Source organism: Callithrix jacchus, chromosome 4 (genome assembly GCF_049354715.1).
Source record: "Callithrix jacchus isolate 240 chromosome 4, calJac240_pri, whole genome shotgun sequence".
Taxonomy (NCBI): Eukaryota; Metazoa; Chordata; class Mammalia; order Primates; family Cebidae; genus Callithrix; species Callithrix jacchus.
This window is the reverse complement of record NC_133505.1, coordinates 113634257-113653455: the sequence shown is the minus strand read 5'-3', so window position 1 is coordinate 113653455 and position 19199 is coordinate 113634257. Positions and strand designations below refer to the sequence as shown.

Genomic DNA, 19199 nt, shown 5'->3' with positions numbered 1-19199 from the left:
TTGCTGACTTTACCTGCTGTACATATTTCAAATGCTAATTCCTAAACTGGCTCCCAGTTATCCATTTTTCAAAAATGTACACTGTGGAAGTTTAAATTCAGTTGGACCTTAAACTTTATAATGATGTAAACAATATAGATATAGATATGGTTTCTGGAGTGTTCTTCCAAATGAAATCAGGTGCCTTTCTTTAAAGGCTCATTATAAAGTACAGTTTGCAAAATATAACATGTATCACCAGGATTGTGACAAATCCATCTTGCTTGAATTTATTCCCTACAGGCAGCCCATCAAGATTCAGACCCATAGCCCTTCAGAATTAGAGAAAGACAAAAAGCCCTGTTCTATAGCCATCTTCTGGGATGGAATGCAAAGTATTTTGTTGTGGTAAGTAGGGCTTTGAAGAAGAAAGCACTGGGCCCACTCCTGGGGTTGTTACTCCAGTGCTTAGCATTTAAAATGGGAGCCCCAGGGTATTGGAGATCATTTTAATCCCCCTATATTAAAACAAAACCTGTTTCCTTTGTGTCATTCTTCCCACCCTCCTCCCCAGATTCACTGGCTCCTCCCAGGGGAAAGTGAACTTGACTGCTGACCGTCCCAAAAAAATTCCAAACAATTTCCTTACTTGCCTCTCTGTTCCAGTGAAGATTATGAGCCTAACTCTTAGAGATTGCTACCAAAATTCCACCCTGCTGAATTCTGCAGCCTAATTCTTTCAGCATTACGTTTTTTGGCAGAATGAATGTGACCCAAATTTGCAGGAGATAATTTGCTGCAACAGTGCTTCCTGCAATGCAGTGAGCCCATAATTAGCATTTCAGGATTGCAAATACCACACTTTTAGAAAAATAATAACTGTTTGCTTCAAGAAAGAACAGATTTGGATCTCATATTATAGAAATGGAAACACAACAAAATGTGGACAATTTTAGTAAAGATTTTATGAATTAAGGAAGCTTTACATATCAATGGGAAATAATTGAGGACTAGCAAGTGACCTCAGTAGTTGGTGGCAAAGGCTATAGCAGTTCTTTAAGGATTCAGAAAATAGTTGTGTACATGTGTGTGTGACTGTAAAAACATCATGCATTCCATTTCCCATCCATGGTGGCTAACACTATTCAAAAAGGACATTTTCAGACCTGTGTTGTCTTTTTAAAAAACAAAACAAAACAAAATTCTAACTATGGCTGTTCCTGTGTTTACCCACCATGCTTCTCACAGATGCTTGGCTATGTGAGCAATGTTGTTTCATGGATTCATGATTTCATCTTTTTTCAATATCAATCAGCTTTAACATCAGATGTCAAAAGAGACTTGACATTTTTCTTAACAAGAACTCGTGAGTCAGATTTTGAAAAGAGCAATAGTAATATTTCCACTGGGTACCAGAATTAAACTGAGTAGGCTAAAACTTTCTGGCCATGCTTCTGTGGCTGATTACTTGGCTTTTATAAGAAATATCTACCACTTATCTTTCATGAACTCTGAGTGCAGTCTGCACTCTACTGCTGGAAAGATACTGGCCATGAGGTTACCAGCTGTGATCACAGTGTCCTCATCAGATTCATTCACTCTCTCAGAATGCAAACACCAAGCCAAGAGAAACACGTTAGAAGGGGATTCCTTATTCCAAAAGGTTAAGCATGACACAGAAGGGGAATGGACAAAACAGAAAGAAAAAAAATATAAAAATAAAAGGTGCACAGTGTTCTCCGCTAGAAGCTACGAGGCACATGCGTGTGTGGGCTGGTGAGGCCTGCGGGGACTGCCTCTCTCTCCGATGCTCTTACCTTATTTCTCTTGAAGTAGGCTCGTCGGCAGGCCGCAAAGCACTTCTCGCTGCAGAAGCTTTTCACCTCACTTCCCATACTCAGGGAATAGCGCTTGATTCCCACTTTCTGGCACCAGGCACACATTATTTGTACATTTGACACATCATCTTCTATAATAAAAGTATAAGAAAAATGTTCATATCAGAAGCAAACATCCCTTCAAATTTAGACACACCCTGAACCTGACAGAGTACCCGGGTCTGATTTTAGTTTCTGGACCTTGGAGAAGTGCTTTTTCTTTCTCCCTCTCCCTCTCTTTCTCTCTATTTATTTATTTATTTAGGCCCCTAAGTTTCCAAAAGATATTTACTTAAAAACCAGAGCACGACTGTAGAGCCATGAGGGCTCCTAGGGCTTCTTAGCCTGATTTTAAAAAATAACAAAAACAAAAGCTTCATCTGCCTAGTTAAACCAGTCCCAGTACTAATGAAGCTTGTAAAATAACTCATTTATTCAAAGGTCCTGTGAAACCTTACAGGATCTGCACTGGGTGGGACAATTTGTAGGGTGCCAACTTACAAATGGAACACCCTCATGTGAACCTTGACCAGACACCAGGCTCAACCATGGCATGTTCTCTATTACTGTTAAATGATATGTGCTATTGTTTACTCTTGCAATTTAATAATTCTCAAGCAATGCGTTTAGTCAAAAAAGGAAAGATGTTCATGGCCAGATTCTGGCAACGGAAAGGGACAAGACTGGCTTGATGAAAAGACTCTGATAATGCAACATCCAGGCTGGTGTCCTAAGGGAGATGCAGGCCTGGTTGAATTTCTCCTCCATGTCATGTGGTTCATGGATGCTGGATGGAGGGATGGTAATGGGAATGCCAGATCTTTCTCAGCCAGATTGGTGGTCCTCCCAGCTCCTCATGTCATGTCATGCGGTGGCCCAGAATGAATTTAGGTGGTTTGCAAATATTTCTACTATTTAAATTGTTGTATTTATTTTCCTTTGCATGAGAAGAAAACAAATTTAACTAGCATAATGAGCCCATAATATCACAAACACTACTGCTTAAACAAAGAAAGGATTTTAAAGTGAGTCAATTAGTAAAATATATTTAGTAAATCATAGTGTAGGTGGTCAGAGGTTATGACAAAAATTATGATGGTGATATTTGGGTCTGGGAAACACTGGCCTCTTTGAGGGGTGGGTGGGGGTGTGGACAAAAGGAAACTTTAAGTAGACACCCAAGTAATATTTCCTTGTTGCCTGTTAGTGGCTTTTGCTACATCTTGAGTTTTCTCTGTCCTCCCAATTGACAGCAATGTGTGTGTGTGTGTGTGTGTGTGTGTGTGTGTGTGCGCGCGCACGCGCGCCTGCACGTGTGTGACTGATTGCCACATCTCTTCTTCCTTTATGGAATTTTTTTTTTGTATTAACCCAGACTCATGCTCCAGACATGAATGATAATCACAAAATCCCCAACAAGCACTAGTATAGTATTGTCTGATTTCTAGATAAAATCCCCCAGAGATTAATTGCTAAGCAAAGCCTGGTCCATGAGTTGTTGACATATTCATGGTTCATAGAGTCTGTCATGCAATCATTTCATTTCCAGGGAAAAGATTTAGTTTGAGGCAGTGTGGTCATCAGCCTGCAAAATTAGAAGCAAACTAATTTGTAGTGCAGTGATACAGCCTTTTTCCCCCTGAGTATCACCATTCCAAACTATGTTCAGCATTTTATTTACTTTGGTGGAATAAATATTGCCATTTTAATGCCCTTTTTGTATTTCACAAATTATATATTGTGATCTATTGTTAATTATCAAATGAGATAGTATAAAAAATGACCTTTGATGTCAAACATTTTTGATCACATAACTTTCTTTAAATGACATAGTATACATTCAAATGTCAAACAATTACTGTATTTAATAATTTGTTCTATTCAAAGCAAACTTTTTGAAATTTCAGGAATATCATTAACAAAAAATTTAAAAATAAAATAAATAAATAAAAGCAAGCTTTTATTTATATTTTACATGATCTCTAATATGGTATCTCTCTACATATTAACATTATACAATGGTATGAAAAAATTAGCAAAGCTGTATAATTTACCTTAGCATATGAAGGAGTTTTCTTAGATTAGAAACAGCATACATTTTAAAATAATCACCTGTCTTTACTAAACTAGATAGCAACTAATAGTTTCTATTTTTCCCAATGATAAGATGTTTTAAAATCTTAAATTCCTGAAAAAGAAGATGATACAGCAGAATTCTCATAAATGATCCACTGGCAGTAAGCTTGATCCTGGTGAAATCTGTAAGGAAAAACATTTATGCGGGAAATCATCTGGCCTCACGGTTTAATGAGGAGATCCCCACGTCCCAAGGAGCCATTTTAGAACATGCACTAGGTCCCTGTCATTGTTTCTTCCTTTAAATAATCTGACTTGTAAAACAAAGTATAAAATTGTTTAAGACCTAGATCTTTAACTATAATGGACCAACACTGAGATGAGAAAGAGTAGAGTGCAAGGCTATTCACAGGGCCAGGGCTCAGCGTGAGGCTTGGGCCAGGCCTGGAGGAATCATGCTTGGGGCCAAAGGGTAGCTCTGGGGTCTTTCTCAAACTTCAATCCATCATCACCAGACAGACCCACCTGTCATTTTTTAAAGAGAGGCAAGAATACTTTCTTACAATGGACCTAACAAATGAACAAAAAGGTAGAATTGTAAAAAAGGTTATTTCTTATAAATCATTCTTACTACAAAGCAACAATATGACATGAGACAAAAGAAATTGTGCACTTTTATATCTGGCAGTTGGAAAACTCTGAAAATGATAGTATTTGCCTTGTTAAATAAGTCAATATTCCCAGCAGTTTTTGTAAAATTTTGTTTCACAAAGGTATATGCTTTGGAAAACTCCTATCAGATTTCTCCTTTTCTGGTATTAAACTTTTACCAGCAGCTAATGATCCAAAGAACAGTCTGATAATTGGATTATTCAAAAAAGTTTTCAGCTATCCCAGGCATTCTAGATTTATAAAAGTCATTTATATTAGTAATACATTTTAGAAACTAAAAAAGAACTCCGATTATCTAAATTAATACTGTCAGCCAAAATATAGTTCAAAATTCTGCCACCAGACATGAGATGGTATCCCCATATCTTATGACTGCACCCCTAGAAAAGTGAATGCTTCTTAAGCGGTTAAAGCCAAAGCGATCAGGCCACTTCAACACCTGCATCTCTTTCTACCTGAAACCTGGAAATGAAGTGTATGCTTTACACTGGCAAAATAGAAGGCTTCAGCACTTTAACTTTTCTCACTTGATCTGCTATAAAATTTTTTTCTATTTTGAAAAATATTTCTTCAAGCTAGGGAAAACCTAATTACCTATCTTATATTTTAGCTAACAGTCTGTGCCATTAGAGACTTGAGATTACCTCAGAGAAGATTCACATAACAGATTTTTACATTACATTATCTTACAGCCATTAGGCTGTGCATTTTTATAATAAACAATGCAACTACAAATGCAAAATGTTTACAGTATTAAATCACATTTCCAAAGAGAACAGTTTGTATAACATAATAAAATTTTCATATGATAATGTAATATAAATATGTATCAGTCAAAATATGCATATTTCAATTAATCATGAAAATTTTATATCACCTCTTTAGAATTTAATTAAGCAGAATGTTTAAGGCATATTCTTTCCAATATAACGTTCAAAGAGCTATTGAACATTTTTCTACCTTACATCCCAAAAGAAGTTCAGATTAATTACTCCAAGATGAAATTAAAATTGTATTTATTTATTACAGTACAGGGAAGTGTGAAACCAAGCATTTCTGAAATGCCCTGCTGAAGGTGTTTGAGAAACTGCATTATCTGGTTACTTTTAAAAATAAAGATGGCCATTGGTCAGTGATCTCCTTGGGGCATTTGAATTGGCTATAAACATGCATACTAACTTACCTGACCAGCACCCAAAGAAAATCAGTAGGACATTAATGGACTCTGGGCAATTAAACTGTAGATCTACCACCCCTTTGTAACTTTCATGGGAGTCCAAGTCTGAGGGGAAATTCTGAAAGTATTTTCTGGAACATCTATCTCCTCCAACAGTTCCTAGAATGCACATATCCAGATAATCAATGAAAGATCTGGATTATATTTGAGACAAGGTGCAAGGCAGTCTGAGGAGACTCTGTTGTTAGGCTGGAGTACAATGGCACGATCTTGGCTCACTGCAACCTCTGCCTCCTGGGTTCAAGCAAATTCTCCTGCCTCAGCCTCCTGAGTAGCTGAGACTACAGAGGCAAGCCACCATGCCCAGCTAATTTTTGTATTTTTAGTAGAGACAGGAGTTTCACCATATTGGCCAGGATGATCTCGATCTCCTGACCTTGTGATCCGCCCACCTCAGCCTCTCAAATTGCTAGGATTACAGGTGTGAGCCATGTACCTGGCCGGCAGCAGCTATACTTAAGAACAGAATAAAGACACGGCCTGGAAAGTTGGCAAGAAACTAGAGCTAAAGTTTGCTTTCTTTATCACTTCTTCGAAGAGAGAAATTCCTTTTTGAAATAATTCAATTCCAAAGACTTTAAAGCAATCTAAGTTAAAACTTCTTCAGAGTCCACCAGGAGCTTCTGTACAATTCCCCGTGTTCTAGGAGTGAACATACAAGGAGATCCAGAGAAAACTGGTATCACTAAGCCACAAAGAACATCATCAGAGTTGGCAGTACTTAGTAGGTGCCTGCACAGTGCATGGCTCATTTCAATGTTATTTAATCTTTTTCACAACCACCAACAACCAGGCAGCTACTAAAATTAATCTCCATTGTGCAAATGAGGAAAGTGAGTTTATATGGTAAGTAATTTGCTGCTAATCATGCAATGAGTATATCAGAGCCTGACTGAGGACCAGGCCATCTGATTCCAGAGCCCAAGCTCTTGACCACTATACCTTAGAGACCACGGCTTTCCTAAGCGGTAAGATTATAAACCATCCTCACAGACTCCTCTCTACAAAAAGGACTAAAAGCTGTCACAGATTTTGCTACTTAACACAGCACACTGCCCGGTGACACAATAATAGACAAAGAAAATGAAATCAAAAAGGTCAAAATGTCTTTGAAGAGACAGCCAATGTGTTACTCAATCAATATTTGTTGATTGATTTTTTAAAAATAAGTTAAAGACCCACAGTGCAAGCCTTTACTTCTTTATGACTATGAGACATGGATTTGCTGCAAACATTCTATATAACTTGCACCAGTAAGTGCTACTTAAACATTAAATGATAAGATAGAACCAATAATATGTGGATCTCAAGAAGCAGTTATTCTACCCACAGGCAAGCAATACTCTTGCCAGCCTTCTCTTTTCTAAGGAGCAGGGATCATAGCAGGACATGGATAAGACTGGTTTTCCTTGTGGGTGAAATGGGAGACCCCCTACCTCTGTAATTTCAAGGGTGGCAGAAGGAATATCCTAGCTTCAAAAAATTATCCTTCAGCTGCTCACTAAGATTAAATTCTACCACTAGAAGGTCATTTCTTTGGCTAAATGTTTCTTATAAACTATTCAAACACAAATTCCCTGAAAGCAAGGAGGCTCAATATATACTTGTAAATAATGATTTAGGCTTTGAAATGAATGATTCTTTCTGAAGAATATGTTTTTACAAGGAATGGGAAGAAGGGCTGAGGATAGGGTTCCAATAAGAAAGGTAGAGAGGCAAAGATGGGAGAGTTGGGACATATTACTGAACTAATGTCTAGCCTTGGAAAGAGCTAGAGCAACCTGAGGGCAGCCAAAGGAAGGCAGTGTGGACAGGGTGATGACCCTGTAGAACATGTCAAATGTGTTCAGAGTGACTTTTAAGTATGAATATGAAACACAGTAGACAGTGGCATATAGCTAAGGATTGCCAGAAAAGAAAAGCAACAGGCAGATCCACTTATGACAATCTCAAGGGGGTGACTATTTTTTTTTTGAGACGGAGTTTCACTCTTGTTACCCAGGCTAGAATGCAATGGCGCGATCTCGGCTCACCGCAACCTCCGCCTCCTGGGTTCAGGCAATTCTCCTGTCTCAGCCTCCTGAGTAGCTGGGATTACAGGCACGCGCCACCATGCCCAGCTAATTATTTTTGTATTTTTAGTAGAGACAGGGTTTCACCATGTTGACCAGGATGGTCTCGATCTGCTGACCTCGTGATCCACCCACCTCGGCCTCCCAAAGTGCTGGGATTACAGGCTTGAGCCACCGCGCCTGGCCTGAGGGTGACTATTTTTTAAGCAAATGAGGTAGTAGATGTACATTGCTTTGCAAATCTAAGTTGCTACTATTTGAAAGACAGTGTGGTAAAGCACAGAGAGATGGAGACAGAGGACCTTGGTGAAGGTACTAATATTGCCCCTTCTAGTTGTGTGTGACAAGAGTAAGTTGATCAAGAACTGATAGTGCCCACCCTAACCATAGCTACCGTGAGGATCAAATAAGATTAAATATGCATATTCTATATGTAAATGAGCCTTCCTTAGAACTAGTGGCAATTAGAACCACAAGAAAAGGGTAGGTGTCTGCTGCATGCAGTCTGGAGAGGCCTGGTGACCAGGCACCAGTCTCTTCAATCGCATTGCCTCCCATGGATGACATCTGTAGAACCACCATTCTTGAATACAAAGAACAACCCAGTAATTGGTTAAATTTCACTAGCTTAGATTATTTCAGAGTAAAGCCATTAGAATTAATAAAAGCCTCACTTACAGCTATTCTTTGAAAAAAGTACTTAACTTGAATTAATAGTTGACAAGATGTTGCCAAATATATCACTGCACTGCCAGATATTCTGTAATTAATAGATGGGAATTCTTTGTAATTATTACATTAACTATCCACACATGGGTGGATCTTCCTAAGTGCCTGAGAAGTTTGCTCATTTAAAAAGTATCAGAGCAACAACTAAAAATGTCTGCCACCTTGGCAACTGAACTATCAAGAATTCCCAAATAGTGGTGTCTAAAATAGTAAAATTTTATTGAAACTCAGCTCTCATTAAAAGGATAATGCAATTAAATGACAGAGGTTCATAGTACTACACGAATCTATATAGCACCTAAATTATCCCTAATTTTCTTTTGAAAATAGATTTGAAGTTATTTCAAGAATTTAAATAGTCTACTTCTCTCTGAAAAGAATAGTACTTAACCCCAAAATAAAATCTAAATCTTCTATACATAAATTAAAAATTGGTTCCAATAAGTAAAAGGAATGAGCACATGTTATACAAAATTACAGAAAAATGGCATACTTCAAAATGTTTTCAATTTTCTAATGGAACATTCCACCCAATTTTAAATTATTTACATCCATACTATGAAGATAGACATAGATATAGATGTAAGTATAAAGAATGTGATTCCAGAAAGAATTACATGTTTACATGTGAGCTGGATAGACTTGAGGTGTGTGACTCATCTATGACAGGCAGAAAGCAGTAAGAGAGGTTCAGACAGTGTGAGAGCCATTCCAGAGAGCACAGTATTTGAGCTGAAGGATTTGGAAAGTGGGGGAGTTCAAGAGTAGAGGAAGGACAGAGGAACTGCAGGAGCCAGAGAGTGACACAGGCTCCAAGTGCGCAGGAATCCTGCAGTCATCCAGTTGACCAAGTTTGTATGAAGGGAAAAGTAGATTAGACAGGGGCTGAAGGGGCCTGAACAAGGAGTCTCATGGATGTCATTTTGCCATCAGAGGAGGGAGAAGGCTTGTCTTTATTCCACAGGTAATAAGAAGCTCCCAAATGTTTCTCAATAGAACATGACAGGCCGGGAGTGGTGGCTCACACCTGTAATCCCAGCACTTTGGGAGGCTAAAGTGGGATCACTTGAGGTCAGGAGTTCGAGACCAGTCTGGCCAACTAGTTTCAAACCAGGTTTTAGTAAAACCTTGTCTCTACTAAAAAAAAAAAAAAATTAGCCAGGCATGGTGGCAGGTGCCTGTAATCCCAGTTATTCAGGAGGGTAAGGCAGGAGGATTGTTTGAACCTGGGAGGCAGAGTTTGCAGTAAGCCAAGATGGCACCACTGCATTCCAGCTTGGGTGACAAGAGTGAAACTTCATCTCAAAAAAAAAAAAAAAAAAAACCATGACAGGATCAGAGATGTGTTAAGAAATGTTACTTCAATAGAACAGATCAGAATTTGAAGACTAGAATCCAGTTCCACATCTAGCAGCCTCAGTAAGCAAAGCAAGAGCATTCTCTGTGTCTCATTCTCCCTTGTGTCTTCAGTGCCTAGCACAGAGCAGTGCCCATGCTTCATAAATGAATAAATGGACAGATGAATGAATGGCTGATGAATAAATGGACAGAGAAATAAAATAAATGGACAGAGGAATGGACAGATGAATAAATGGACAGAGGAAAAGGGATGAAGTCCTGAACCTATAGGGTGTACAGTGGGAATGAAAAGAACAGATTTAAGAATGAGATGAAATCAATTATCAAAATGTAGGAATGTTACCAACCCAGAAATAACTGAAATTTCTGACTGTTCATCTTCCTGTGCTTCTAGTCAAAGCTGAGCAGGTAAAAGTCCACAGCATTCTTGGGGAAATTAACTCTGGAGTCAAATTCAAACAAAATGAAGTTGCTTTACAGCCAATCTCCCTTGCTAATTTATTTTCCCATACTCCAACAAAGAAGAAGAGCAAAAGGAGGGACTCATAAAGTCACAAAATAGTAACTCTCTCTTGAATACCATGCTGAACTTGGATTCTTTAACATGACACTACTAAGTCCATGTACCTCCAGCTCCCTGACATTAATTTGAGTATTTCCTCATAATTTCACTGACTTGCCAGTGAAGGAGCTTCTTCTTGTTAAGTTTGACAACCTCACCTCTGCTTCTCAGTGTTCACTGTAGAGTCTGTCTTTTCTATGTACTCACCCTAAGAAACTGGAATAGGAAAGGAAAAGGTAGAACTTTAGAGTAAGAAAACCCAGCATCTTGCATGCAACACTTCCCAAAGCACGTTCCACAGAACATAAGCCCATGGGGTACTTACATGGATGTGATTTTTAAGAAATACTTCCATGATTAAATATGAATGGAAAACAGTAGGCTAAACAAAGTTAAACAACAGTTTTACAGCAGGATATTTTGGTTCCACCAATGCATAATTAAGAATCTGTTAAAAGGAAATAGAGTCTGCCTTCCAAATCTCACAAATTTAACAGTGGACATGTCTTTTCACAGAGAATTCCCAAGACTGGACTTCTGAGGAAGCCTTCTGGAACGTGCTGCTCCACTGCCCTACATCAGCACTGAGGCATGAGCATTTCCATGTGGGTCATTAATTATCAGGAAGGTTTCTTCTCTTTTGCCCAGAATTATATTCTCGATTGCCAGGAGCCTCCTTTGCCTGCACTATGCAGAAAGACAAAGCCTGCAGCCATGTGGTCAGTGCTGGGCAAGCTGACCAACAACTACTAGTCCTCAATATGCATGTTCAGACTGACTAAAGACACCCATGGTCCACAAGGTCCCATGGTGTCTGTTACTTGCATCAAATACAGAGAAGGCAATCCTTTTCCTATAAAGCCCTACAGAGAAACTGGCAGAAATCAACAAGACAAAGAAAGAGTAATACAGACTAAATGGTTCATGTTCACTGGATGGCTGTCATAGACAGCATGCTCAAGTAAAATCATATCCCCCATCCCTGGGCCCTCGATCTGACCCTCGGAGCAATCTAAGATGTCCTGGGACAATTATGCTGCAATCATGGATTTGCTATCCACTAGATTTCTCTCTCCTAGATGGCTGAAGTCTACTCAACATCTAGTTCACAAATGAATGTGACAAGGGACAAGGGAGTCAAGTCAAAAAGTGTGCTCCAGCAAATCCACCACTCATAGAAAACCAATTCTGAGTGAGGCCTTGCCCTGCCTAGAGGGGGGCCATCTTCACAGGAATACAAGTGGCAGCATATAAAGACTAAAAGGTCAAGCTGCTTTATACAGGACCTCAGAGCAAGAAAAGCATTTCCGTCGCCTGCTTTTTACCTGTAGGGCTCATTTCCCCTTCTGAGATCTGACTGTCTCAATAATTACACTTAACGGGTCCCACAGTGGTTGACAAATCTCCCCAGAGGTAGATAAAAAAATGCATGTATTTACTCAGCTTCATGCCAGGCACAATACAAGGGGCTGGAAATGCACTGACTAACAAGACATGCATGGACACTAACAAGGCCTCAAGGAGCTTCCTGTGGCTGCCCCTAGTGTAAATTGCCATCATGCAGGAGAAAATGACCAAGGACAAGCTTGGCCTGCTCCCAGGGCTCCATCACCATGAGGGGGTCATAGGAGCCAGATGTTCTTGGTGACTGTAGAAGTGGGGTGTAGGCATCTTCACTGGAGGGGAACACGAGCAGCCCATCACAACAGAAAAGCAAGCCAAGTCCCTTCTTGGCACTCCAGCCAGTCCTGCCAAGCAGCAGGCCACTCAGAGCCACCTCCTAGGGGAGGCAAACTGACAGGCTACAGACTGTGTGTCAAACGGACACCTGGGAAGGACAAAGCACTCAGAGGGCACTGCTTGTTCTCCTCCTCAGCCCCTTTTCTTCCCTCAATGCCCTGAACTGCAGTCACACCCAGAAAGTCAAGTTCAGTAGGTTGAGGAGTATGCAAACCTGCATTCAACTAAATGTGTTAAAAGAACCAAGATGAACCTGCTAGAACTTTTCAATAAGATAATTTACTTCACTCTTCTCACCTTGAAATATTTACATTTCTTAGAGCAATTATTGGTTGAGGAACTCTCTGAAGCAGTCCCATGTCAATCCCTACTCTGGAATGTAATGAGACACAGCATGCCAAAATAGTCCCACTATGGGAAAAGTAGAGGGCAACACCAACAAGAAATTCTTCAGAGCACTCTCTTCTCTCTACGCCTTCCTCTTCAGTGGCACTGTCTATGTATTTTTGTGACTCCAGTTACTATCTATAATATGATGATTCCCAAATCAACACAGTTATCTTTCATGAGCTGCTATGTCCAACTGCCTCCCAGACATCTTAGTACGTCAAGTTCAAAGCTTTGTACACATCCCTCTCCATTAACAGTGCCCTTAACTGTGTTTCCCACCTCAGTTTCTGGCTCTATCATCTACCCAGTTACCTGATGGCAGAGACCTAGCATCTTTCCTGGCTTTTCCCTCCCTCTCACCTCCCACATGCTGATTAATCACCAGGTCTTCCTAAATATTTTTATATAGCTGGGCGTAGTGGCTCATGCTTGTAATCCCAGCCTTTTGTGAGGCCAAGGCATGTGGACTGCTTGAGCCCAGGAGTTTGAGACCAGCCTAGGTAACATGGCGAAACACTATCTCTACAAAAAATATAAAACTTAGCTGGGCATGATGGTGCATGCCTGTAATCCCAGATACTCAGGAGGCAGAGGTGAGAGGATCACCTGAACTCAGGGAGTTCGAGGCTGTGGCGAGCCATAATGGCATCACTTGACTCCAGCCTGGGTGACAGAATGAAGCCTTGCCTCAAAAAAAATTTTTTTATAGTATGCCCAGTCATTCATTCATATATTCATTTCATGAATATTTATCAAGTCTACTTATATGTGAGGCACTGTTCTGGGTGCCTTGTTTTCATGGAGTTTGTTGCTCTCAATCCCAGTAAAGTCACCAATACCTCTTGCCCATACTACAAGTAGCCTCCTAACTCACTCTCATATAGTTCCCTCTCTCCATTCTGCAACTAGAATCTTCTTCTGAAACACAGATAAGAGCACTGCTCTCACCTGTTCAAAACCCTTCAATGGTCTCCATTTTCCTGAAGAAGAAAGTGGCATTCCTGGCATGGTCTCCACAGCTCCCAAGACCAGGCCAGCCTCTCAGCCTGTCTGCTTTCTGGATTCTGGCTTCTTTCACTTCCCTGGGGCCTTCCCTCCACTCATCCTTTACATGTACTGCTTCCTCCTTCACAACCCTAAAATCCTTTACCAGTTTAGTCCTACTGATGAATTCAGTCCTTTGTACCTTATCTTAAACCTCATCCTAGGGAGACTGTCCCTGGCCCCAAACCTGGTCAGATCCCATAGCACTCTGGATTTGGTAATTCTCAGACTTGATTATTTTTTTTTCTTTTTTGAGATGGAGTCTCACTCTGTCACCCAGGCTGGAGTACGGTGGTGCGATCTCGGATCACTGAAACCTCCACCTCCCAGGTTCAAGCGATTCTCCTGCCTCAGCCTACAGAGTAGCTGGGATTACAGGCACCCAGCACCACGCCTGGCTAATTTTTGCATTTTTAGTAGAGACAGGGTTTCACTGTGTTGGCCAGTCTGGTCTCAAACTCCTGACATCATGATCCACCTGCCTCGACCTCCCAAAGTGTTGGGATTACTGCGTTCGGCGAGTTGTTTTTATTTATTTATTTTTTTAATGTCTGTCTCTCTCACCAGACTGTGAGCCAGGTAAGATGGGAGCATATCTGTCTTGCTCACTAGAATAAAATGTCTGACCTGGGGCCTAAGCACGAGGAGAAGACAAGCACCTTCACTAGGTCTGCCTTGGATGTTGAATACCCAGTGGGGGAATGGAGGGAGGTAGCCAAGGGCACTGCCTTTGAAGACAAAGTTGCTATAGAGGGAAATACCAGTGAAAAGCCACAGAACAGAATGGGATCATTATTACTACTCTCCTTGGTCAAGTTAATCAACTAAGTCTTCTCTATTTAACAGGAACTTTGAGAAGTCAGCACTGGGAATGCCCCTAGAATAACAAGAAATGCCAGAAACACAGCCACCCTCTAACAAGAAAGGAAAGGCACAGCTGACATTTCCTCTTATTTCCTGTTAGCATCTAAGCTCCTTGGTGACCCTGGGACAGGGTATCCTGAAAGTATTATCCTAGCTAGGCCGTAACTCCAGAAAGTTTAGATAATATCAAGAGAAGTTGTGGGCTGCCTCTGGAACCACAGAAGTATGTGATTTAGAATCCATGATTAGATGGTGTCCCCATTTCAGAAGTTAGTTCTGAACCTGGTTCTGCCATAAGGCAATTGAGTGACCTTGAGAATGTCATTTGCCCTCTCCAGACCTCATTTCCTCTTCTGTAAAAGAGGACTTCAATTAGATAATCTTCTTGGTTTCTTCTAAGTGAAATTCTAGTATTCTAAACCTCTCAGAATAACATGATCCATTTAAAGGAGTCGAAGTGAAGGATATTCTTTTTTCTTTCCCCTTTAACTTAAACCCCTGATTTTCTTTGCTTCTTCTCCTTCTGTGTGGCCACCACTGTTTTTCCTTACCCCTATCATAAGAGGCTTAGAAAAATTCTTTGGCTGACAGGACAATTTTAGAAATGGCCCTTTCTGAGTGCTCCGTTATTGTACCATCGAGAATCTGGTGCCCTCTTTTTACTCTTTCATTATATATTCATGCTGGACTTTAAAGGGAAAAAGACAAATGTTCATAAAATTCTAACTTTTTTATATTGTCTTCCATTAACTTCTGGTCTTTTACTGCAGACTTCCAGACACATGGTATTTCATCCTGAGTTTTCCAGAAAACAGAATCTGAGTCAAAGACTTGCATGTAGGTGCTTTATTGGGCATGTGATGCCAGGAAGCAGGGTTGAGGGACAAGGACAATGAACCTAGGGAGCACACAGAGCCAAAAGAAGGATGTGTTATTGAGTTGGCCACTGCTAAGGGAGACTGGTGTTCAACTGCAGAGGTAATTCTTTGGAGTTTATGAAAACATTTCATAACTATATACCCAGGGGACAAAAGAAGGAAAACTATTCAACTCTCATGCCCTGTTGATATAGTACATTAATCCCTTCACTGCTGGTTTGTGCATGTGTGAGTGACTGCCAAAAGGATCCACATGGATGCTCATGCTGCTATCAGAGAAGTCCCAGAGCAGTAAGCTAGACACGTATGCCACAGGTACAAGGCATATGCCCAGAATGCATATGCCCAAGCTGGTCAAAGTGCTACAGCAATCATGGAAGTATCATGTGGGGCCAAGAGGATTTGAAGAGGGGCACAAGAGGTGTCCCAAACACAGACCTGTCATCACTGTGGAGCCTGGTTTCTCAAGCACAACATTGTTGACATTTTCAGCTGGATAATCTGTTTGGGCTGTCCTGTGCATTATAGGACATTTAGCAGCATACCTGGCCTCTACCCCGTAGATGCCAGTAGTAGCCCTTATCCCAGCTGTGACAACCAAAAATGTCTCCCAATATTACCAAATGTCCCCTGGGGGCCAAGTCACCCCCTGATAAGAACAACTGGTATAGAGATATATTCTACTTTTGTCACTCACGCAGTGTCCCCTAATTTCTCTACACTTTATACCATATCAGATGCAGCTCTCAAGTAGACCACAGTGAGGTATATTTATGCCTTATGCCTATAACTTAATTTTTAGGCTTCACCATGATACATTTGCATTTCACTTGGTGATAATTCCTTAATTATAAGGAATGATGAGATTTTAAATATTCTCTTGATTTGAGAAAATGATCAAAAGACTAAATAAAGGATTTAAAAAGTTAAATTACATTCTAGGTCTTAGTTGCTTAAATTAGGAGGAGTTTAAAATCTTCTTAAAAACTATGGAAATCTAGGTCTTGTATGCAGGCAGGAATTCTTAATATTTTTTGAGACAAAGATCTTTTTGAGAAAAAAACACCAGCCTTTCCTAAATTGTGCACATATAATATATACACAATTTTACAGTCAAGTTCAGGACCTCCACTTACCCACCTAAGCCCATCTAAGGAATCCCAAGTATATGTTAATAGTTGCTGGTGAACGTTTGGGTTGTTCCCAGTTTTTAGGTATTATGAATAAATGCTGCTATAAAGATTATTTTATGTGTGTTTGGCTCACATATATACACATCTGTGTTGTGTACATACCTAAGATAGAATTATTGTCTTATACATTTTCAAGAATGCTTAATTGTGTAAATTTTTGCATATGTGTACATTCAGCATTAATAGATATTGCCAATCATCTTTCAATAGTGGTTATATGTATTTACACCCTCACCAGCTACACATGAGAGTCCCAGTTGCTCCATATCCTCCTCAAACTTGGTACTGTCAGTCTTCTTCATTTTAGCCATTCTCATGTGTTTACTGGTCTTTCACTATGATTTTAAATCTGATGTCCCTAATGAGTAATGAGATTGAAAAACTTTTCATGTTTATTGATAACTTGGATATTTTCTTTGATGAAGGGCCTGTTTACAATTTTTGCCCATTTTTCTATTGAGCTGTTTTATTTTTTATTTACAGAGGTTCTCTATATATGTCAATATGAGTCTTTTATAGGGAAATGCATTGTAAACATCATCTGGTACTCAGTGATTTGCTTTTTCATTCTTTTGAAAGATTTTTTTTATTTGCATTAATTCATGAGATATAATTTAACGACATTGATATATTGCACTGTGGTGAAGTCAAGGCCTTCAGTGTATCCATCACTGGAGCAACACACACTGTATCCACCAAGTAACCTGAAAGATTTTTTTAAATCAACAAACATTCTTAATTTTATTATACGTAGTTAACTTTTTCCATTATGGTTAGTGCTTTACGTATATAGTTTAAGAAATATTGATCTATTCAAGATAATAAATATATTCCCCTAGGCATTCTCTAGAAGCTCTATTGTTTTACCTGTCACATTTAGATCAACAATCCATCTAGAATTTTTTATGAATGCTATGGAGAATCAACATACATTTTTTTTCCATTAACACATTTATTGAAAAGACCATCCTTTCTCCACTGCTCTCTCATGTCATCTTTGTTGTTGTAGACAGAATGTTTGTGTGTCTCCCAAATTCATATGCTGAAGCTCTAACGCTCAATATGAAAGCAATTGGAGATGAGACCTTTGGAAGATAATTAGTGTTAAATGAGATAATGAGGATAGGGCCCTCGTCCAGTGGGATTAGTACCCTTATGAGAAGAAACACCAGAAAGCCTGCTTTCTTTCTCTCCCTTCACCACATGAAGACAGAGTAAAAAGGCAGCGATCTACAATCCAAGGAGACCCTTCACCACACATTGACCTTTCTGGCACTTTGATCTTGACTTCCAGTCTCCAGAACTGTGAGAAAATAAATTTTGGTTGTCTAAGCTACCCAGTCTATGGTATTTTATGTCAGCCTGAGCTGACTAATATATTTATCATGAGTCAAGTATCAATTTAGATTTGTTTTTGGGCTCTGTTGTAATTGTTTATACATATATCCTTGCATCCTTGCCTACTGTCATAATCATTCTGTCCTTACAATAAATCTTGATATCTAAGAGTATAAGTCTTCCAATATTTTTTTTCTTCAAGATTGTCTGGACTATTCTTGCTCCTTTGCATCTCCATATAAATTTTTAAAATAACTTTTTGATTTCCACAAAATGTTATGCTGGATTTTTATCAGAATTAGATTTAAATATATAGATCAATTTACGAGAAGTCTTCCTCTTTACAATATTTAGTCTTCAATCTATAAACATGGTATGTCCCTCTATTAATTTAAGTCTTCTTTAACTTGTCTCAGCAATGTTTATGATTCTCTGTGTAACAATCTTACAAATATTTTGTGAGATTATTTTCCTGGGTATTTGATGGGTCTGATACTATTTTAAATTGTATTTTTTAACATTCAGTTTTGAAATTTTTATGGCTAGAATAAAGAGATATAATTGATTTGCAGATATTGACTGTTTAGAGACTTTGATAAATTGAGTTGTGAATTATAATAGTTAACCTACAGATTGACTGTAGGGAAGGCTATACAAAATAGCATTTCTATCTTTCAAATCTTGAGTTTCTTATTTCTTTTTATTTCCTTATTAAATAATTGTCTCTTAATTTTGTTTTCCAGTACAAAGTACAAAATTGAATAGAAATGGTGAAACTAGTCTTTCTTTTCTTTCTCTCTCTTTTTTGAGACAGTCTCGCTCTGTCATCCAGGCTGGAGTGCAATGGTGCAATCCCAGCTCACCACAACCTCCACTCACTGCAACCTCCACCTCCCGGGTTCCAGCAATTCTCCCACCTCATCCTCCTGAGAAGTTGGGATTACAAGTGTGCACCACATGCTATTAATTTTTGTATTTTTAGTACAGACTGTGTTTTGCCATGAAGGCTGGGCTGGTCTCAAACTCCTGTCCTGTCCTCAAGTGATCTGCCCACCTCAGCCTCCCAAAGTGCTAGGATTACAGGCATGAGCCACCACACCCAGCCAATAATGATTATCTTAATCTCATTCTTGATATCAAGAGGAAAGCTTTGAATACTTCACTATTAAGTATAATATTTACTGTGGGG

General features: G+C 39.4%; 1 protein-coding gene across 3 annotated transcripts in view; it reads right to left on the bottom strand.

The window, feature by feature from the left end:
* The window catches only part of SOBP (sine oculis binding protein homolog), a 167833-nt gene that overhangs the window by 123360 nt on the left and 25274 nt on the right, over positions 1 to 19199 (bottom strand). For all 3 annotated transcript variants that reach the window (XM_078369894.1, XM_078369895.1, XM_035296444.3), the window contains exon 4: positions 1797 to 1948. In XM_078369894.1, the coding sequence (XP_078226020.1) occupies positions 1797 to 1948 (152 nt within the window). The remainder of the gene's footprint in view (positions 1 to 1796; positions 1949 to 19199) is intronic.